Raw genomic sequence first — 17591 nt, 5'->3', positions numbered from 1 at the left:
GGCTGTGGACACAGGAGGGGCAGTGGGCTGCTCCCGGTCGAGGCCTGGCCTGCATTGCTGCCCTGGTGGAGGGTCCCACCTGCTGTGCTCAGCATGGGGTCCGTGGGCTCTGTGACAGGTATGCAGATGCAGGGCAGACACACTGGCAGGAGTCTAGGGGGTCTTGTGTTCTGCCACTTCTTCTAAGTCTGAAATGGTCTCAAAACACGTTATTTTGAGGAGTGCCTGGGTGGCTCAGTCATTTGAGCCACTGACTGGCTAAGGTCATGATCTCACGGTTCGGTTCGTGAGTTCCAGCCCCACGTCGGGCTCTGTGCTGACAGCTCAGAGCCTGGTGCCTGCTTTGGATTCTGTGTCTCCTTCTCTCTTTCTGCCCCTCCCGTGCTCACATTCTGTCTCTGTAAATAAACGTTTAAAAAAAATTTTTTTTTTAAACATTATTTTTGGGAAAGCAGACAAGTGACTGTCTCTGGGGTGCCTTGTGGACGTGGTGGTCGGGGCTCTGTCGGATTTGGGGTGTTCTCTGCACGTGTATAGGTCATGTCCATCCTTCTGCATGGAGATGCTGCCTTCGCCGGCCAGGGCATCGTGTATGAGACCTTCCATCTGAGCGACCTGCCGTCCTACACAACTCACGGCACCGTCCACGTGGTCGTCAACAACCAGGTAACCCGGGCTCCAGGCAGCCTCTGCATCTTGGTGGCAGAGACCACTGAGGCCACAGCATCAGGTTTGTGGTCAGACCCTCCCAAGGGCCCTTGTGCTCATATTAGTCTTACCTAGGGTGGCGTGTGTCAGTTTTTTAGCATAGTTGCTCTTTTCTGATTATAAAAATACATGTCTTTTTATAAGAATGTGGACAATGCATTGTCTTTTTTCTTTTTTTTTTTTTTAATGTTTGTTTATTTTTGAGAGAGAGGGCGCAAGCAGGGGAAGGGGAGGGGGGACCAAGGACCCTGCACCAAAAGCACAGAGCTGACGCTGGGCTCAAATCCATGAACTGTGAAAGCATGACCTGAGCCAAAGTCAGACGCTCAACCGACTGAGCCACCCAGGCGCCCCTGGATCACGTTTTTGATGTCAGATCTAAAGAAACTTTGCCTTGCCGAGGTCACGAAGATTTTCCCCCATCTGGAAGTTTTACAGTTTCATCTTTTCTATAGGGTGTAGTCTGTGATGTATTTGGAGTTTCGAGGTGGGTGTAGATATCCACTTGTTCCGGTACAGTCTGTGGAAAGGACTGTCAAATGAATTGACCACGTGACTGCAGGTGTGTTCTGCCTCTGTTCTTTTCTACTGATGTGCATGTGTCCCTTCTGCTGACACCGCGTTGATGACGTAGCTCTGCTGTGTGTCTGGAGGCCGCCGTGGGAGTCCTCCGGCTTCCTTCCTTCTTCACATTGTTCTGGCTTTTCTAAGTTAGTAGCCTTTTCATCCAAACTGTAGAAGCAGCTTGTCAGTTTCCACAAAGCTCCGGTATTGTGATTAGAAGTGCGCTGGCAGGTATGTCCGCTAGGGAGGGGCCACAGCTGCAACAACATTGAGCCTTCTGATCTGAGAATACGTAAATCTCTCCATTATTTTGATTATTTTTGATTTTGATTTTTGATTTTGATTATTTTGATTCAGTTTTGCGTTTTTTTATCCCACAACTTTATTAAACTCGCTTTTACTAATTTTTTTGTGATAGTTTGGAATTTCTGTATTAACAGTCCTGTCTTGGCGACAGTTTTGTTTCTTCATGTCCAACCTACATACATAAACACCTCGTGTTTCTCTTTCCTGTTGTGCGGCCAGGATGTAAGCAGAGCGTGGAGGGGGGAGGGAAGATGTCCCTTCCTTGTTCCCCATTTAGGACAAAAGCGCTCAGTCTTGGCCGCTAAGTGTGGTGCTTGCAGTAGGTTTTCTGTCCGTGCCTTTGCAGGCGGTTCCCAGTTTGTAGGCAGTATTTATCACAAGGGGCTGGTGTTTCTTAGCAGATGCTTTTCTGCGTCTCTGAAGATGGTCAACTGGTTTGCAGACAGTGAATCCACTCTGAGCGTGGGACTCTTGTGTCCGCTCACACACCACGTGGTTCTGTGGTGTTCTGGCTGTGTCAGCCTGGTCTGGCTGTCCAGGGTAGCACTGGCCTCATAAAGTAAGCTGGGAACTTCTCCCTCGTCTTCTGTTTTCTGGAAAAGCCTGTGTAGAGTGGGTGTTAACTTCCTCTGTAAACACTGAGTGGAATTTGCCGGCAGGAGGCTTGGTGGCCCAGAGTGTTGGCCATGGGAAGGCCTTTCCCTTGTCTTTGCGTTCAGGGCTCGATTGCATGGCACCTGATTTCTTCCCGTCCACCCTGTTGGGGCTATGCTCCACATTTTCTCTGTCTCAGCAGCTTTACTGAGCTGGGATCCCCACAACGGACAGCGGCTTCTGGTGTCCTCACTCTTGTAGAGCATCACGTCGTCTGAAGAAACTCTGTGTCTCTTAGCTGTCACATGCTTGCCCCCCGTGCTTCCCAGGCCTACACAGCCATTAGCCACATCATAGTCAGGACTTCATCCTTGTGATGGCCATGGATGGCTATCCTGTGGCTTTGTCAAGTGCTGTCCACCCACGTGTCTGTTGATGGACATTTGGACCGTTCGTACCTCCTGGCTGATACACATAACGCTGCTCCGGGTGCAGGCTTCTGTGTGTCATGTACCAGGAGCGGGGTTGTGGGGTCACATGGTAGCTCTGAGTACCCTCTGGAGGACCCCACAGACTGTTTTCCCAGGAGGCCGCCATTCCCCCCATGTCCACAGTGTCTGAGGGCTCCCACTTTCCCGGGTCTTCTCTCACACTTCTTACTGTCTCCCTTCTGTCTCAGCCATCAAAGAGGGTGTGAACTGGTTTTTGCATTTCCCTAATGACTGACGATGTTGAGCATTTTCACATGTGTTTATTGGCCATTGGTAGATCTTTGGAGAAATATCCACAAAGATTTTCTGCCCATTTGTAAATTGGATTCTTTGTTATGAGTTGTGAGAATTCTTCATATATTGTGGATACAAGCCCTTTATCAGATAAATGATTTGCAAATGTTTCCTCTTACTTTATGGCTTTTTCACTTTCTTGAGTTGTTTTTTGAAGCCCGAACAAACGTTTTGTACTTTTCCTCCTTTGTTTCCCTCTAAGCTCTTATGTCTGTGACCCCCTGGAGTTAACTTTTGGGTGTGAGGCAAGGAGGGGGGGCTTGCCTTACACCTCACCACCTGTGAAGAAGACGGTCTTTCCCCCACCCACGTGACTTGGCATCATTCAGTTGCTTGAATCTGTAGATTTGTATCTTTTGACAAATTTGGGGAATTTTCAAACATTGTATCTTTTTTTCCAAACCACCTTCACTCCTTTTACCCATGCTCCTCCCCACTCCCACCTCTGGCAACCACCAAAACGTTCTCTATGAGTTTGGGTTTGGTTTTAAATTCCGCATACAAAGGAGTTCATACAGTATTTGTCTTCAACTTATTTCACTTAGCGAAATGCTCTCAAGGTCCATGCGTGTTGTCACAGATGACAAGATTTCTTTCTTTGATTTGTTTTTGGGGTTTTTTTAATGTTTATTTATTTTTGAGAGAAGGAGGGGAAGGGCAGAGAGACGAGGATGGGCAGAGGATCAGAGGATAGGAAGCAGGCTCTGTGCTGACAGCACAGAGCCTGATGCAGAGCTCAAATTCATGAACCTCGAGATCATGACCTGAGCCAAAGCAGGACGCTTAACCGACAGAGCCACCCAGGCGCCCCTCCTTCTTTGATTTCCTAATAATTTTCCATTGTATATATATTACATCTTCTTTATCCATTCATCCGTTGATGGCTACCTGGATTGTTTACATGTCTTGGCTATTGTAAATAAATCTGCAGTAAACATAGGGGTGCATGTATCTTTTTGAATTAGTGATTTTGTTTTCTTCAGATAAATACCCAGAAGTGGAATTACTGGGTCATAAGGTAGTTCCATTGTTAACTTTCTGAGGAACCTCTGTATTGTTTTCCGGAGTGACTGCACCAGTCTGCGTTCCCACCAGCAGTGAACGAGGGCTCCCCTTTCTCTGCATCCTCGCCAACACCTGTTGCTTCCTGAGTTGTTGATTTTCGCCATTCAGACAGGTGTGAGGTGGTATCTCATTGTGGTTTTGATTTGTATTTCCCTGATGATGAGTGATATGGAGCATGTTTTCATGTGTCTGTTGGCATCTGGGTGTCTTCTTTGGGGAAATATCTGTTTAGATCCTCTGCCTGTTTTTTAATTGGATTGTTTTTTGCTGAGTTGTATCAGTTCTTAATGTATTTGGAGTATGAATCCCATATATACAATTCGATATACAGTTTGCAAATATTTTCTCCCATTCCATGGCTGCCTTCTCATTGTGGTAATGGTTTCCTTCGCTGTGCAGAAACTTTTAGTTTGATAGAGCCCCACTTGTTGATTTTTGCTTTTGTTTTCTTTGCTTTTGGTGTCATTTCCAAAAAGTCACTAAGACTAACATCCAAGAGCTTGCAGCCTGTGTTTTCTTCCAGGAGTTTTATGGTTTTCAGGCCTTACATTCAAGTCTTTGTTTTGAGTTTATTTTGTGTGTGATGGAAGAATGTGGTCTGGTTTCATTCTTTTGCATGTAGCCGTCCAGTTTTCCCAATGCCATTTGTTGAAAAGAGTGTCCTTTCCTCATTGTATATTTTTGGCTCCTTTGTCATAACTTAATTGACCATAGAGGTGTGGGTTTATTTCTGGGCTCTCCATTCTGTCATTGGTCTATGTTTCTGTTTTTATGACAGGACCACTGTTTTGATCATTACACTTTGTAGTATCATTTGAAATCAGGAAATGTGGCACCTCTAGCTTGGTTCTTCCTTCTCAATACTGTTTTGGCTCTTCGTGGTCTTGTAGTTCCATATAAATTTTAGGATTGGTTGCTCTATTTCTGTGAAAAATGCCACTGGTATTTCTATAGGGATTGAATTAAATTTGTAGGTGGCTTTGGGCAGTTTGGGCATTTTTAATATTTATTTTGCCAATCCATGAGCATGGTATATCTATTTGTGTCGTAATCAGTTTCTTTCATCAGAATGTCCTCAGTTTCCAGAGGACAGATCTCTCACCCCCTCTTTTATATTTATTTCTGCAGACAGTGTCTCTTACTTCAGACATTTATTAAGCCCCACCCCCTCTTTCTGGGTCTCCAGCGGCACCAACGTCAGACACGTTGTTAGACCCCACATTTCCTGAGGCTTTGTTCATGGTGCCCTTCGGTCTCTATTTCCTGAGATTTGGGGTGATCCCAAGGTCACTGATTCTTTCCTCTCTGCCCTGTTCCACTATACAGACCTCCATTCAGCGTTTTCCCCCAGTTTCCTTTACTTTTCAGTTCTAAACTTCCTCTTAGTTCTCTTTATGTCTCCTGTGTCTTTGCTGAGAGCTTTTATTTTTTTCACGCGTGCCAGGCATGTTCGTAATTTCATCAAAGTGTTTTCCTGACATCTTTTGTGATGTCTTTGTGAGGTGATTCTAACGTGTGTCACCGTGCTGCTGACTGCCGATTGCTTTCTCTCACTCCATGAGGTTTTCCCAGGTGTTGGTGTAACATTCCACTGGTTTTCAAATGACATTGGGATGTTTTGAGCATTGTGTTGTGAGACTCCGATCTTACTTAAATCTTCTGTGAGGCTCACCTCCTAGGCATCTTGGGTGGGGGTGGGGAAGGGCCACGGTGTTTTCTGTGGGTTGGCTGCAGCAGGGTGACGATTGTCTAATAGTGTCTTGGTCCTCTGGCTTTCCTGCCTGTGCCTGCTGGTGTTAGTTTATTTATTTTGAGAGACAAGAGACCGTGCAAGCAAGGGAGGAGCAGAGAGTGAAAGAGAGAGAGGATCCCAAGCACACTCTGCACTGCCAACACAGAGCCCAGCGAGGGGCTCGAACCCATGAACCGTCAGATCATACCTGAGCCAAAACCAAGAAGGCTGACACTTACCCAACTGAGCCACCCAGGCGCCCCCTGCTGGCGTTGCCGAGCAACCTGCTCCAGCACCCAGCCCAGGGTATAGGAGGAGACGTCCTGGGACCTGTCATTGAGTCACTCCTCAGGCCCTATGGTCCCTGGCTAGTCTGACTTCTGTCTACCTTCAGAGTTTTATGTTTACTCTACAGAGTCCTGGGGCTTCTGTTGTCCTTGGTAGGAAGAATAGGGAAAGGTTCACCTCCTTCATCTTCCAGAAGTGCAAGTCCCTATGAGAACATTTCTTTTAAGTATAAATTCCGTTTCTTTAGTATACATAAGACTCTTCAGGTCTGTTTGTTCTTGAGTGAGCTATGGTAATTTCTTTCATGTAAGTCGTACAATTACAATTTGTGTCCTTAGAGTTTGTGATGTTCTGTTATTAGCATCTGTCCTGGAATCCCTTATCTCATTCCTGATATTGATAATTCGTGTCTTTTCTCTTTTTGTTTTCAATTGCTGTGGCTGTAGATTGGTTGTTGTTTCCAAAGGGACAGCTTTGGCTTCATTGCATTTTCTGTATTTTCCTGTTTTTCTAGTTCATTGATTTCTGCTCTTTGTTGTTCCTTTCCTTCTATTTGCTTTGGATTTAATGTAGCCTCTCTTCCTGGTTTCTTAAATCACTGGGGTGAAACCCTCCTTCTCTGCAATAGAAACATTTAATAACATTCCAATTTAAGAATCACGTTACACAAAAACGGTACAGGTAGGCCTTGGGTGTGTCAGACTTCTTGTGACAGAAAGCTAAGCATCCTGGTTGCACCTACCTGAGGCCGGATCCAGGGGAGAGTGTCCTAGGATGGCGGTGTCTGGAAACTACCCTCCCAGGAAGCTGGGCCCGTGTAGCCCAGAAGATAGAAGGCCCAGGAAGCATGAGGGCTCCCTTCCTGTGAGCGAATGATTCACATAGCAAGAATGTGACAGCAGAGTCGGCACCATGGGTGCTAACAACCAGAAATCAGGTCTCGGTGGAGTGACAGGAAGAACTTCAGCAACCAGCTCTGTTCCAGCTGGGGACCAGCCGCAGGGCTGAGGGAGACAGGGCTCCAGCCAGGGCTGACCTCAGGGTCTCTGGCTCTCACACCAGCAGTTCCAGTCAGTGGGGTCTTCCCACTGGTGCCCTCACGATGTCTTTAAAGACATCGCTAATGCAACAAGACCAGACATGAAAATTTCCATCCCTAGATCAATGGGGAGCTGGTTACATACTTTATGGTGTACCCACATGTGTGTCATATGGCTTACGTGAATTAATGCATGAAAATTAATACACATGAAATGTTCAGAATAGTGCCTGGCCCACGAATAAGCACTGACCTAAGTTATCGAAGTGATTAATACCACGCAGTGAAACTGTTTCAACTGTTTCATACACTGTTGAAATGACCTACAAGATCTGTTACGTGCAGAAAGGTATTGTGTGTAAACACCTATCTCCCTATGTCTGTGTGCGTGCACACCCACAGAGCACACCGTCTCCACACACATGTGTGTGTGCCCACATCCGTATGTGCTTAAAGACACAGAAGCTGGTAACTGGCGGACATTGGGGTGGGGGGCAGCCGAGGGCCTGAGGTCTTAACCTTCCAGAGCAGTTTCCTTCCTGTGAGGCACTAGAGACGGCACGCATGCTGTGATCACTAACTCACCAGTCCCTGTGCTCATTTCCCAGGCGAGGAGACTGTTGAAGACATGTCCATGAGAACTGTCATCAGTTAACATCCTCATCGGTTTCTATTTCTCATCTCTTTAGCTAGTGTGATAAAGGAGAGTACGTGAAAGCAACATGTGATAAATGATGCCCAGTCTTCTGTAAAAGCTTCAGTTTAGCAAGGGTTTTCTTTAATCTCTTCACTGATTCTGATGCAACAGTTGATGGCGTGCGTGGGGTCGGTAAGATCTGTAGCAGGAGAAGTGGCTGCCGTCCTGGCCCTTGTCTTGCTAAGAACGTGCCTCAGGTTCAACCTTCTAAAATTCTCTCCTGAGGAAGCCTTCGGGAGCTAAATATTTTTCTGTGTGTGTCAAAACCATGTTGGTACAAGAGTGGGAAATAAGCTATATGCCTGACGATAGAAGCCTTTGCATAACTTTTGGCAGAGCCATAGGAGGCAGTGCCGTATAAGCGTTAGAACATCTGATGTCTTAGAGAAAGAGTCCCCGTGCAGTGAGAGGAAGCACAGGGCACTTGTTTGTGCTGGCAGGAGCGTGGGGCACAGACACGCATGCTCACACTTTTGAAGAGCAGTTTACTGCTGTTCGGAAATGTCCACAGTGCTCGCCCTGTGCCTCAGTTCTCCCTGCTGGGAGAGTTCGCACATGAAGTCCATGTTGCTGGACCAACCCTGTGTAAGAATGTGTCCAGCAACAGCGGATTGACCACAGGCCACCAACATAGACAAATGCCAATGCCTCGGAAAACCGAGGAGGTGGGGAGCCTTCCAGATGAAGGGAGACAAGACTGGCACGGGGTGATGTGCTGGATTGGACGCTGGACCGGGGCAGAAAGGTGGGTCATCAGGCACAGTGTGTGTGGACACCGTGGGTCAGGTTATGTATTTGGGACATGGAACTGCTCAGGCTAGTGAGGGCATGTCCCTGTTTTAGGAAATGGGGATTCTACAACTCAACCCTGAATGCTTCAGGAGGAAAAGTGGGGGTTACGGTATAGTTAGGGTTAGTTAGTATAGGCTGTTAGAGAATAGCATTCAGAATTTTAAACATAGGTTACATGTGTACATGTGCAAAGAAAAACATCACGATATTTCCACTGGCTGGTGGAAAGATACACAACTTTGTTTAACTTTTCATTTTTTTATACTGTTTTCCAAACTCTGTATATTGAACATGTATGAATTTTGTTCATAGAATAAGAAACAACAAAAAATTTTTTTAACGACCTAGGGGCACCTGGGGGGCTCAGTCAGTTGAGTGTCTGACTTCGGCTCAGGTCATGATCTCACAGCTTGTGAGTTTGAGCTCCAGGTCGGGCTCTGTGCTGACAACTCGGAGCCTGTATCCTGCTTCGGATTCTGTATCTCCCTCTCTCTCTGCCCCTCCCCCGCTCCCTCGCGCGCGCGTGCTCTCTCTCTCTCTCTCTCAGAAATGAGTAAACATTAAAAAAATAATGATGTAAATTTACAAATAAATAAATAAATAAGTAACCCTAAACAGGTACTTGGGGACCTGGTGGGGCTGGTGCAGCCGGGTGGCCGCCAGCTGGTGGCGCTCTGCCCACCCTGCCTGGGTGTCCCTTGCAGATCGGCTTCACCACAGACCCGCGCATGGCCCGCTCCTCACCCTACCCCACTGACGTGGCCCGCGTCGTGAATGCCCCCATTTTCCACGTGAACGCGGATGACCCAGAGGCCGTCATGTACGTGTGCAAGGTGGCAGCCGAGTGGAGGAGCACATTCCACAAGGACGTGGTGGTGGACCTGGTGAGCCACCCCCGTCTGCGCCAGGGAGAGAAGGGCCAGGCTCCCTGGCGCAGGTTCGCCTTGCCGCCCCTCCCCAGAGCTCCCGAGGCTCCAGTCTGGGTGAGCCATGCCCGGGAAAGAAAGTAGCTGGGGTCTCCTCCCAGGGTGTCCCCAGGTCGCTCTTGTTCCATCTCCTGTGACAGAGCAACTCTGGTGTGAAGGAGACATAGACCCTAATTCTAGAGGAGGTGCACTGAGGCATCACACAGGAGTTGGGGGCAGGCGCTTGTGTGTCTATGACGCTGGCATCTTGGGCTGTGTCCAGGTGTGCTACCGGCGCAATGGCCACAACGAGATGGACGAGCCCATGTTCACGCAGCCGCTCATGTACAAGCAGATCCGCAAGCAGAAGCCAGTGCTGCAGAAGTACGCGGAGTTGCTGGTGTCCCAGGGCGTGGTCAACCAGCCTGAGTACGAGGTGAGTATGAGGTGCAGCCGGCTGGAGGCCCCAAGTGAGAGCGTGCGCAATATTTACAACTGTCACTTCTTGACTGTCCTGCGGCTGCAGGGAGCCCACAAAAGAGGTGGGTCCTGAGAGCCCGGGGGCAGGCGGGGGCAGGTAAAGGGCCTGTTGTGGATCTGGTCACTCCTGACAGGTTAAGAGAGGCTCGTGCCCATGCTCAGGGCACAGAGGCAGGAAGGGCTGGCCTTGGTGGCCGTGTGGAGGTCAGGGCTGGCGATGGGGTGGCGCTGCGGGCCTCCCCTCTCCCAGTGGTGCTAGGAGTCCTATGAACTGGGCCAGTTTGCAAGGAAGCCAGCGGGGTGGGGGCGGGGGCGGGGGCTCCCCAGACTTGGAGAAGAAGGTGCTGGGCATAGAAAAGGACGGTAGCTCCTCGCTGGCCTCTGAGTGGTTGTGCACACGGGGACCCTGGAGCCTGTTGCGCAGCGCCCCCAACAGCTGTGCTGTGCCCCGCCCTCCAGGAGGAGATCTCCAAGTACGACAAGATCTGCGAGGAGGCCTTCACCAGGTCCAAGGACGAGAAGATCCTGCACATCAAGCACTGGCTGGACTCCCCCTGGCCTGGTGAGCAGCGGGGACGTCACCATACACCCCTCACCCACCCCACAGCGCCCCCAGGGCCCACAGTTTGGTTCCGGGACGGTGGTGGCTGTGCGTCAGCTGGGCCTCCCATCATAGGCTTCTTCACCCTGGACGGGCAGCCGAGGAGCATGACCTGCCCACCCACGGGCCTGACAGAGGACATTCTGACGCACATCGGGAACGTGGCCAGTTCCGTGCCTGTGGAGAACTTCACCATTCATGGAGGTGAGGAAGCCTCTGCCCCCCGGGAGGGAGTCAGGACCCCAGGGGCTGGGGCAGAGGAGACACCACAAGCTCTCATCACGAGGGGGTGTGACGGGCAGCTGGTGAGCGTCGTCTCTACAGGGCTGAGCCGCATCCTGAAGACACGCGGGGAGCTGGTGAAGAACAGGACCGTGGACTGGGCCCTGGCGGAGTACATGGCTTTCGGCTCCCTCCTGAAGGAGGGTATCCACATCCGACTGAGCGGCCAGGATGTGGAGCGAGGCACCTTTAGGTAACTGCGTGATCTCATGGCCCCAGTGAAGTGCAGGGGACAGAAGGGGAGGGCCCTGGCATTTATCCTGAGAAGAAAATCACTGCTGGGAAGCAGCCATGCAGTCCCGTTGTTGGCCCAGACACACCCCTTCCCTGCTCCGATGAGGGCACTTCGGCTGAGAACGGGTTACTGCCTGGGTCTCCTCGTCGGTCCAACGCCCTGCAACTCCCTCGTCTACCCTGTGCTGTTCCACCCCAGCCACCGCCACCACGTGCTCCATGACCAGAACGTGGACAAGAAGACCTGCATCCCCATGAACCACCTCTGGCCCAACCAGGCTCCCTACACTGTGTGCAACAGCTCGCTGTCTGAGTACGGGGTCCTGGGTGAGTGCCACGTCCCTCAGGCCCAGCCCTTGCTGCCCCTGCCCGCCCGCCTGTAGGCTCAGGTCCACTCTCCTCCCTCCACCCTCCTCCTCCGCGCTCTGCAGGCTTCGAGCTGGGTTTTGCCATGGCCAGTCCCAACGCCCTGGTCCTCTGGGAGGCACAGTTTGGTGACTTCCACAACACGGCCCAGTGCATCATCGACCAGTTCATCTGCCCAGGACAGGCCAAGTGGGTGCGGCAGAACGGCATCGTGCTGCTGCTGCCCCACGGCATGGAGGGCATGGTGAGTCCCCGCCCTCCCTCCCGCCCAGGGTGCGGTCTTCTTCCCCCCGCCCCCCAGGGCAGGTGGTAGGTCCCACTCCACCTCTGGAGGCAAGCAGGGGTGCCAGTGCGGGTCACACTGGCTCAAACGCCCTGCCACCTCCCTGTCCCTGCCCTGCGCCTAGGAGGACTGTCCTCACTGCCGAGGCCCCACGGGAGGAGCCGTGTGGAGCCAGGCTGTGGGCCCTGTCCTGACACAGAAGCACCCCTCCATGCTCTGGGGGCAGGAAAGGGGTCGAAATGCCAGCAGGTCAATGGAAGTTGGTGTTTTTCAGACCAGAAATGACCCAAGTCCGTTAAGGAAGAGACATTGCAAATACATCTTCTGCCTGTAACTTGTGTGTCTGGTTCCAGGGTCCAGAACATTCCTCTGCCCGGCCAGAGCGGTTCCTGCAGATGTGCAATGACGACCCGGACGTCCTACCAGTGAGTAGAGCACCCTCCCCCCACCCCCACCCCGGAGTGAGAGGCTCTGTCCTGCTGCTGTGGGTGCTGCCTCGGGGGCCTGCAAGGAGCAGCTGTGCACAGATGGGTTCAGGCAGATGCTGTAGAGGAAAGTTCTGGCAATTTCAGGACTGACGGAGGGAGGGAAGGAGGGAGGGAACAGGACACAGAACCTCAACGAGAGTGTGTGGCTGCTGCCAGAGCTCCTGGTGGGGTCCCCTCGTGTGCGCACCCTGCCAGGGCAGCCATGGTGCCTGAGGCAGGGCTGGGGCCTCTCCCTCATGCTGCAGAACCTGGAGGAGGCCAACTTCGACATAAACCAGCTGTACGACTGCAACTGGATCGTCGTCAACTGCTCCACGCCCGGCAACTTCTTCCATGTGCTGCGGCGGCAGATCCTCCTGCCCTTCCGGAAGCCGGTCAGTCAGAGCGTCCCTGTGCAGAGGCTGGGCCTCAGGAGTCCAGGACCCCTGCCCAGCAGGGGGATGGACCTGTGGGTGGGGGATAGTGGGTGCTACACCAGGCAGGGTCCCAGTGAGTGGGCTCCTGGGCGGGACGTTAAAGGGGAAGTGGGTGTGAAGGACCCACAGTCCACAGAGCCTGGCTGTGGGTGGGGACCTCGAGGAGAGGCTGGGGGCCCAGGGCCAGGGTGCTGGCACTCAGCGCAGCTGAGAGAGTGGATGCGGGGCTCCTGGCCACACAGTGGGCCTCCCTCTGGACCCCATGGGGCCTGACCCATCACGGGCCTGTGCTCCTCCATTCCAGCTCATCATTTTCACCCCCAAGTCCCTGCTGCGGCATCCCGAGGCCAGAACCAGCTTCGACGAGATGCTCTCAGGTGGGTGTGCCGGGGGTAGGGTGGTGACGGTCTCCTGCGGTCGTTGCACACACACCAGTGAACGCAACGGCCCAGAAGCCAGAGTTTGCGCTTGGGTGTTGTGCCCCCGCCCCCGTCTGCAGCCTTCGCCTGGGCACCCCAGGCCTCCTTCAGAGGTGGCAGAGCAAGTCAGCTAAGATCTCCCCCACTCTGAGGAGGGGGCCTGCCGTGAGACCCACAGAGACCCCAGGCCCCTGGGCCGGGCAGCTGCCTTCATCTTCAGTCGAGGTGAAGCCTCCCCAGTCTGTTTGAACCCCCCAGACCCAGTGGCTACCACCCTGCTGCTGTGCCTGGGTCACCCGGTAGGGGCCCTGCACGTGGGTGCAGCCGTGCAGCTCATGTCCTCCTGTGTCTGGCCATTTATGCTCCCGTCCTGCCCCGCAGGCATCACAGAGCAGGTGCCGGGACCATTTCCGCCCTGTGGCTGTTGACCTACCCTGTCTGGGCGGTCTGCTCGAGTGGACTGTTCATCCTTTGGTGCACATGGTGTTGCTCCCACGTTCGAGCAGTTGAGAGTGACACTTCCGTGGACGTGGGTGTACAGACGCCTCTTCTGGAGTCTGCTTTCCACTCACTCGGGCCCATCCCTGAGGCGGGGACCCACGTAATTCTGTTCTTGGGATTTTGAGGAACTGTTGTCCACGGCGGCCACGCCATCTCACGTTCAGCCCGCCAGAGCTCGTCTCTACACTTGTGTGACAGTGATGCTGAGCCCCCTCAAGCACGTCTGCTGGCTATGTGGGCGTCCGCTTTGGACAAGCATCTGTGCGTGGTTTCACCTGAGTTTGAGTTAGGCTGTTTGCCTTGTTGAATTGTGGTTCTTGGTGTGTGGAGGTTACTAATCCAGCATCAGGTACGTCACTACGGAATAGCAATAAGCCTGACCCCCCAGGACACACGTCTTCGTTCACTTGTGTCTTCAGTGCTTTTCAGCAGCACCTTACAGTTTTTATCCCAAGTCCTCACCGTTTCCGGTTATCCCGTCGATGCTGGTGCACATGGGCTTTCTGGTTCGTGTTTGGATTAGTCGTTATTAGTCTGCAGAAATACAACTGAGCACTGAGTATGGACGTTTTTATCCTGCAACTTTGCTGGGTTGGTTTATTCTAATCTCTAGGGTTTTGGCCATCTACACACCGATTGTTTTACCTTTTCCTTTCCCAGTTCAGAGGCCTCTCATTTTCCTTTCTCCCCTCACTGGTCTGGCTGAGACTTCCAGCATGAGGTTGGGCAGGAGTGGTGGCCGTGGGCGTCCCTGTCTTCTTCCTGATCTTAGAGGAAGAGCTCTGTCACCCCCAAGTCTGGTGCTCGTGGTGGGCTTTTTGTATCTGGCCTATATTCCACAGGCAAAGTTCCTGTAGCACGATTGTGCATGTGTCATGTGTGTATCACTAAGTGAGACCCTTTTCTGGATGCCCCTTCCAGAGGGCAGTCTGGTTCTCCTGGCCGGGCCAGCGCTGGAAAGCTGAGTATGTGTTCCAGCTATGCGGAAGGTTCGGTGTTTGTACCTCGTGGGGAATCTGAGCCGAGTGAGCAGAGTTCGTTGCCCTCCTGTTGGGAGGAAGGAACCAGTGTTGCTTGCTGTCTGGGGCTGGCCTTGCCTACTATGTACTGCACACGATGTGCTTCTCAAGGCGCTCTGGGTCCGGAGGGATTCCAGGGCCCCCTCCCCCAGGCTGGTGCTCGTTCAGAGCTGGTGTTCAGAGCTGGTGTTCTCGCGTGGCTGCCCCGGGGGCCCGGCTCCTGCATGAGCAGCAGCAGTGGGCCCTGGGTGCCCTCAGCCAGGTCCTGAGAGGACCCCCGGCCGTGGGGATTCTCTTGTAGGAACCCACTTCCAGCGGGTGATCCCAGAAGACGGCCTGGCGGCTCAGAACCCAGCAAACGTCCGGAGACTTCTCTTCTGCACCGGCAAGGTGTACTATGACCTCACCCGCGAGCGGAAGGCCCGGGGCATGGCCGAGCAGGTGGCCATCACCAGGATTGAACAGGTGGGGGCAGATTGGCACTGCGGTGGGGGCCAGCATCCCTCCTTGCCCGAGGCCCCATCCCCTCTGACGGGAACCCCTCATTCCGCAGTTGTCCCCGTTCCCCTTCGACCTGCTGCTGCAGGAGGTGCGCAAGTACCCCAATGCTGAGCTGGCCTGGTGCCAGGAGGAGCACAAGAACCAGGGCTACTACGACTACGTGAAGCCGCGGCTGCGCACCACCATCAGCCGTGCCAAGCCAGTGTGGTGAGCAGGGGCTGGGGGCGGCCCTGGGAACTGGCTGCCTTGGGGGCAGTGGGGGCGGGGACTGGGAGCTGGCTCAGCGGGGGCTGAGGCTCTGGGCTCACTGTGCCCCCACGGTACCTCCCCCTTCCCCCGCAGGTACGCTGGCCGGGATCCAGCCGCGGCTCCGGCCACTGGCAACAAGAAGACCCACCTGACAGAGCTGCAGCGCCTCCTGGACACGGCCTTCGACCTGGACGCCTTCAAGAACTTCTCGTAGACGCTGCCCAGGCCGCCTGAGCCGCCACCCTCCACGCCACGGCCGCCCCTCGCTTCTCCACTAAAGAATAGTGCCTCAGCGCTGTCCGCACCTCTGCTGTCCACCGCACAGCACACCCTGTCCCGCTTAACGTTAGGCTGCTATACCCCCAGCGCTTGGCCACCCCCAGGCCAGATGCCCCCAGGCACCGTGACTTCTGTCCAGCTGAGCATCCCGCGTGGAGAGGGGCCCTTGCGGGTGTCCCAGGAGGGTCTGCTGTGCCCCGGCCCTCTCACACTGCAGGCCCAGCCTCACACCACCCACCCCAACCCCCAGAGCGGCGGGAGAGGGCAGGCTCCACTGGGGCCCCCACTGCGTGGTGAACCGAGGCGCTGGGTGGGGCTGCGGGCGGGAGGTGGCCTGCATCTGGCCTGACACAGAGAGGGCAGGTCTGCTCTCTGCGGCATCCACTTCTGGCCCTCGAGAGGGGCCTGGGCCACTCGTGGGGCCCGTGCACACTGCACCCACCTGGGGCCAGGCCACACCCAGGCCACAGGATGCGGGGCTCAGGGCCAGGCCAGGGCGTGGCCACTGCCTGCCCCCCGCACACACACCCGCCCCCTCAGCCCACCCTCGTGTCCCGCTTCTCCTGACACCAACGCTGTGGAGACGGAAGCGGTCTTGTCTGTGCCGTGCCGTAGCTGGTCAGGGGGTACAGGAGGTCCGGGGCCAGGGGCGGCTCCCCTCACCCATCACAGGGACAAATCTGATTTATTTATTTTGGTTAAAAAAACAAAAACAAAAATAACTTTGCATTGCATTTGGCTTGACCCATAAACGAAGTTACCCTCAGGCCGTCTGTGTGGTTCTGTTACCCACCCACCCCACCCACCCCCATCCTGCCGCGGAAGCAGCCTCTCACTGCATGGCCCTGTGTCACAGGTACAGATTGTGCCCGGTGGTCCCTCCTTAGACCCCGGGCTGGTCGGCCTGCTCCCCGACGAGTTTGTGCCCCTGGACAACCTCTGCAGGGGAACCAGCCACGCGTGCAGAACCCCCGGGGCCTGGTGTCCCCTCTTGACAAGAGCCCCACCATCTTGGGCTCACAGCACACCATCCTCTGCCTCCTGGGGGGTCAGCAGGTTCCAGCACTGAGCGAGCTCAGGGAAAGGCCTGAGTGTGGACACGGGCTAATGGCCACCCCATCTTCTAGGACGCACTTGGGTCCCTTGTTCTTGAAGCCTCTTGGAATTTTTTCGTGTTGTCCCGTGTGCTCCTTGTGGCTTGGCCGTGGGTCCTCCAGCCCTGGTGTGACTGGCCACACACAGGCGGAGCTGGGTGTGGGGTCAGGACAACAGGACCAGCAGGGCGCTGCATCTGATGGAGTCAGCAGGGTGGATCAGGGTTAAAGGAGGCAAAAAATGAGAGGCAGGAGCCCCTTCCCTTCCCTGGGGTCCCCTCTCCACTTGCTGCAGCCTGGGAGGCCTGCGGTGAAGGAATGTCGCCTCTCAATGCCACCACCTTGTGGTTGGCGCGTAGAGCGAGAGCCGCTGGGGGGCGCTTTGACAAGGCGCTGCTTAGACCTCGCTGGGCAGCTGTCTGCTCACCCTTCGGTCGCCCCTACCTCTGCGCGAAAGAAGAGCATCCTGCCTGCTCCGACAGGGCTTTAGGGAGGGCGAGTGTGAGCATGCACCTGCTGAGGGGTGTTTCTGGACAGAGAGGCCCTTCGGACACCCGCACCAGCTTGAAACCTTGCTGTGCTGGGGGGCCTGGACCCGAGGAGGCTGCAGCCCCAGGACAGGTGACCTGGGCAAGGAGGAGGTTGGGGGGGGGGGGGGGGTGGCCCAGGTGCGGCTGACGCCTGACCCATCTTAGGCAGGTATGGGGTGAGGTGCCCACCCAACTTCTCCAGTGGAAATAGAGGGAATTGGAATCAATGTGGAACCTATTTCTGCCCTAAATTAGGTGGGGCAGTGAGCTCCGCCCTCCCCCACCCCCCACCATCAGCTAGTATTCAGTTGGGCCCAGACCCAGCAGAACGATAGAAAATGGTCTGGGGCCACACTACCCACACCCCCACCTCA

The 17591-nt window shown here is 54.1% G+C and overlaps 1 protein-coding gene across 5 annotated transcripts in view; it reads left to right on the top strand.

Moving 5' to 3' along the window:
* The window catches only part of OGDH (oxoglutarate dehydrogenase), a 64609-nt gene extending 48250 nt beyond the window's left edge, over positions 1-16359 (top strand). For all 5 annotated transcript variants that reach the window (XM_027046052.2, XM_027046053.2, XM_027046051.2 and 2 more), the window contains 14 exons: positions 538-666; positions 9275-9454; positions 9759-9911; positions 10415-10517; positions 10632-10760; positions 10881-11031; positions 11272-11399; positions 11504-11682; positions 12075-12146; positions 12455-12583; positions 12930-13002; positions 14866-15029; positions 15118-15272; positions 15408-16359. In XM_027046052.2, coding sequence (XP_026901853.2) covers positions 538-666; positions 9275-9454; positions 9759-9911; positions 10415-10517; positions 10632-10760; positions 10881-11031; positions 11272-11399; positions 11504-11682; positions 12075-12146; positions 12455-12583; positions 12930-13002; positions 14866-15029; positions 15118-15272; positions 15408-15528 — 1866 coding nt within the window. In that variant the 3' untranslated portion in view covers positions 15529-16359. The remainder of the gene's footprint in view (positions 1-537; positions 667-9274; positions 9455-9758; positions 9912-10414; positions 10518-10631; positions 10761-10880; positions 11032-11271; positions 11400-11503; positions 11683-12074; positions 12147-12454; positions 12584-12929; positions 13003-14865; positions 15030-15117; positions 15273-15407) is intronic.
* Positions 16360-17591: the final 1232 nt, after the last annotated feature.

This window comes from Acinonyx jubatus, chromosome A2 (assembly GCF_027475565.1).
Source record: "Acinonyx jubatus isolate Ajub_Pintada_27869175 chromosome A2, VMU_Ajub_asm_v1.0, whole genome shotgun sequence".
Classification (NCBI taxonomy): Eukaryota; Metazoa; Chordata; class Mammalia; order Carnivora; family Felidae; genus Acinonyx; species Acinonyx jubatus.
The sequence above is the reverse complement of the archived record's forward strand: the minus strand, read 5'-3'. Positions and strand labels throughout refer to the sequence as shown.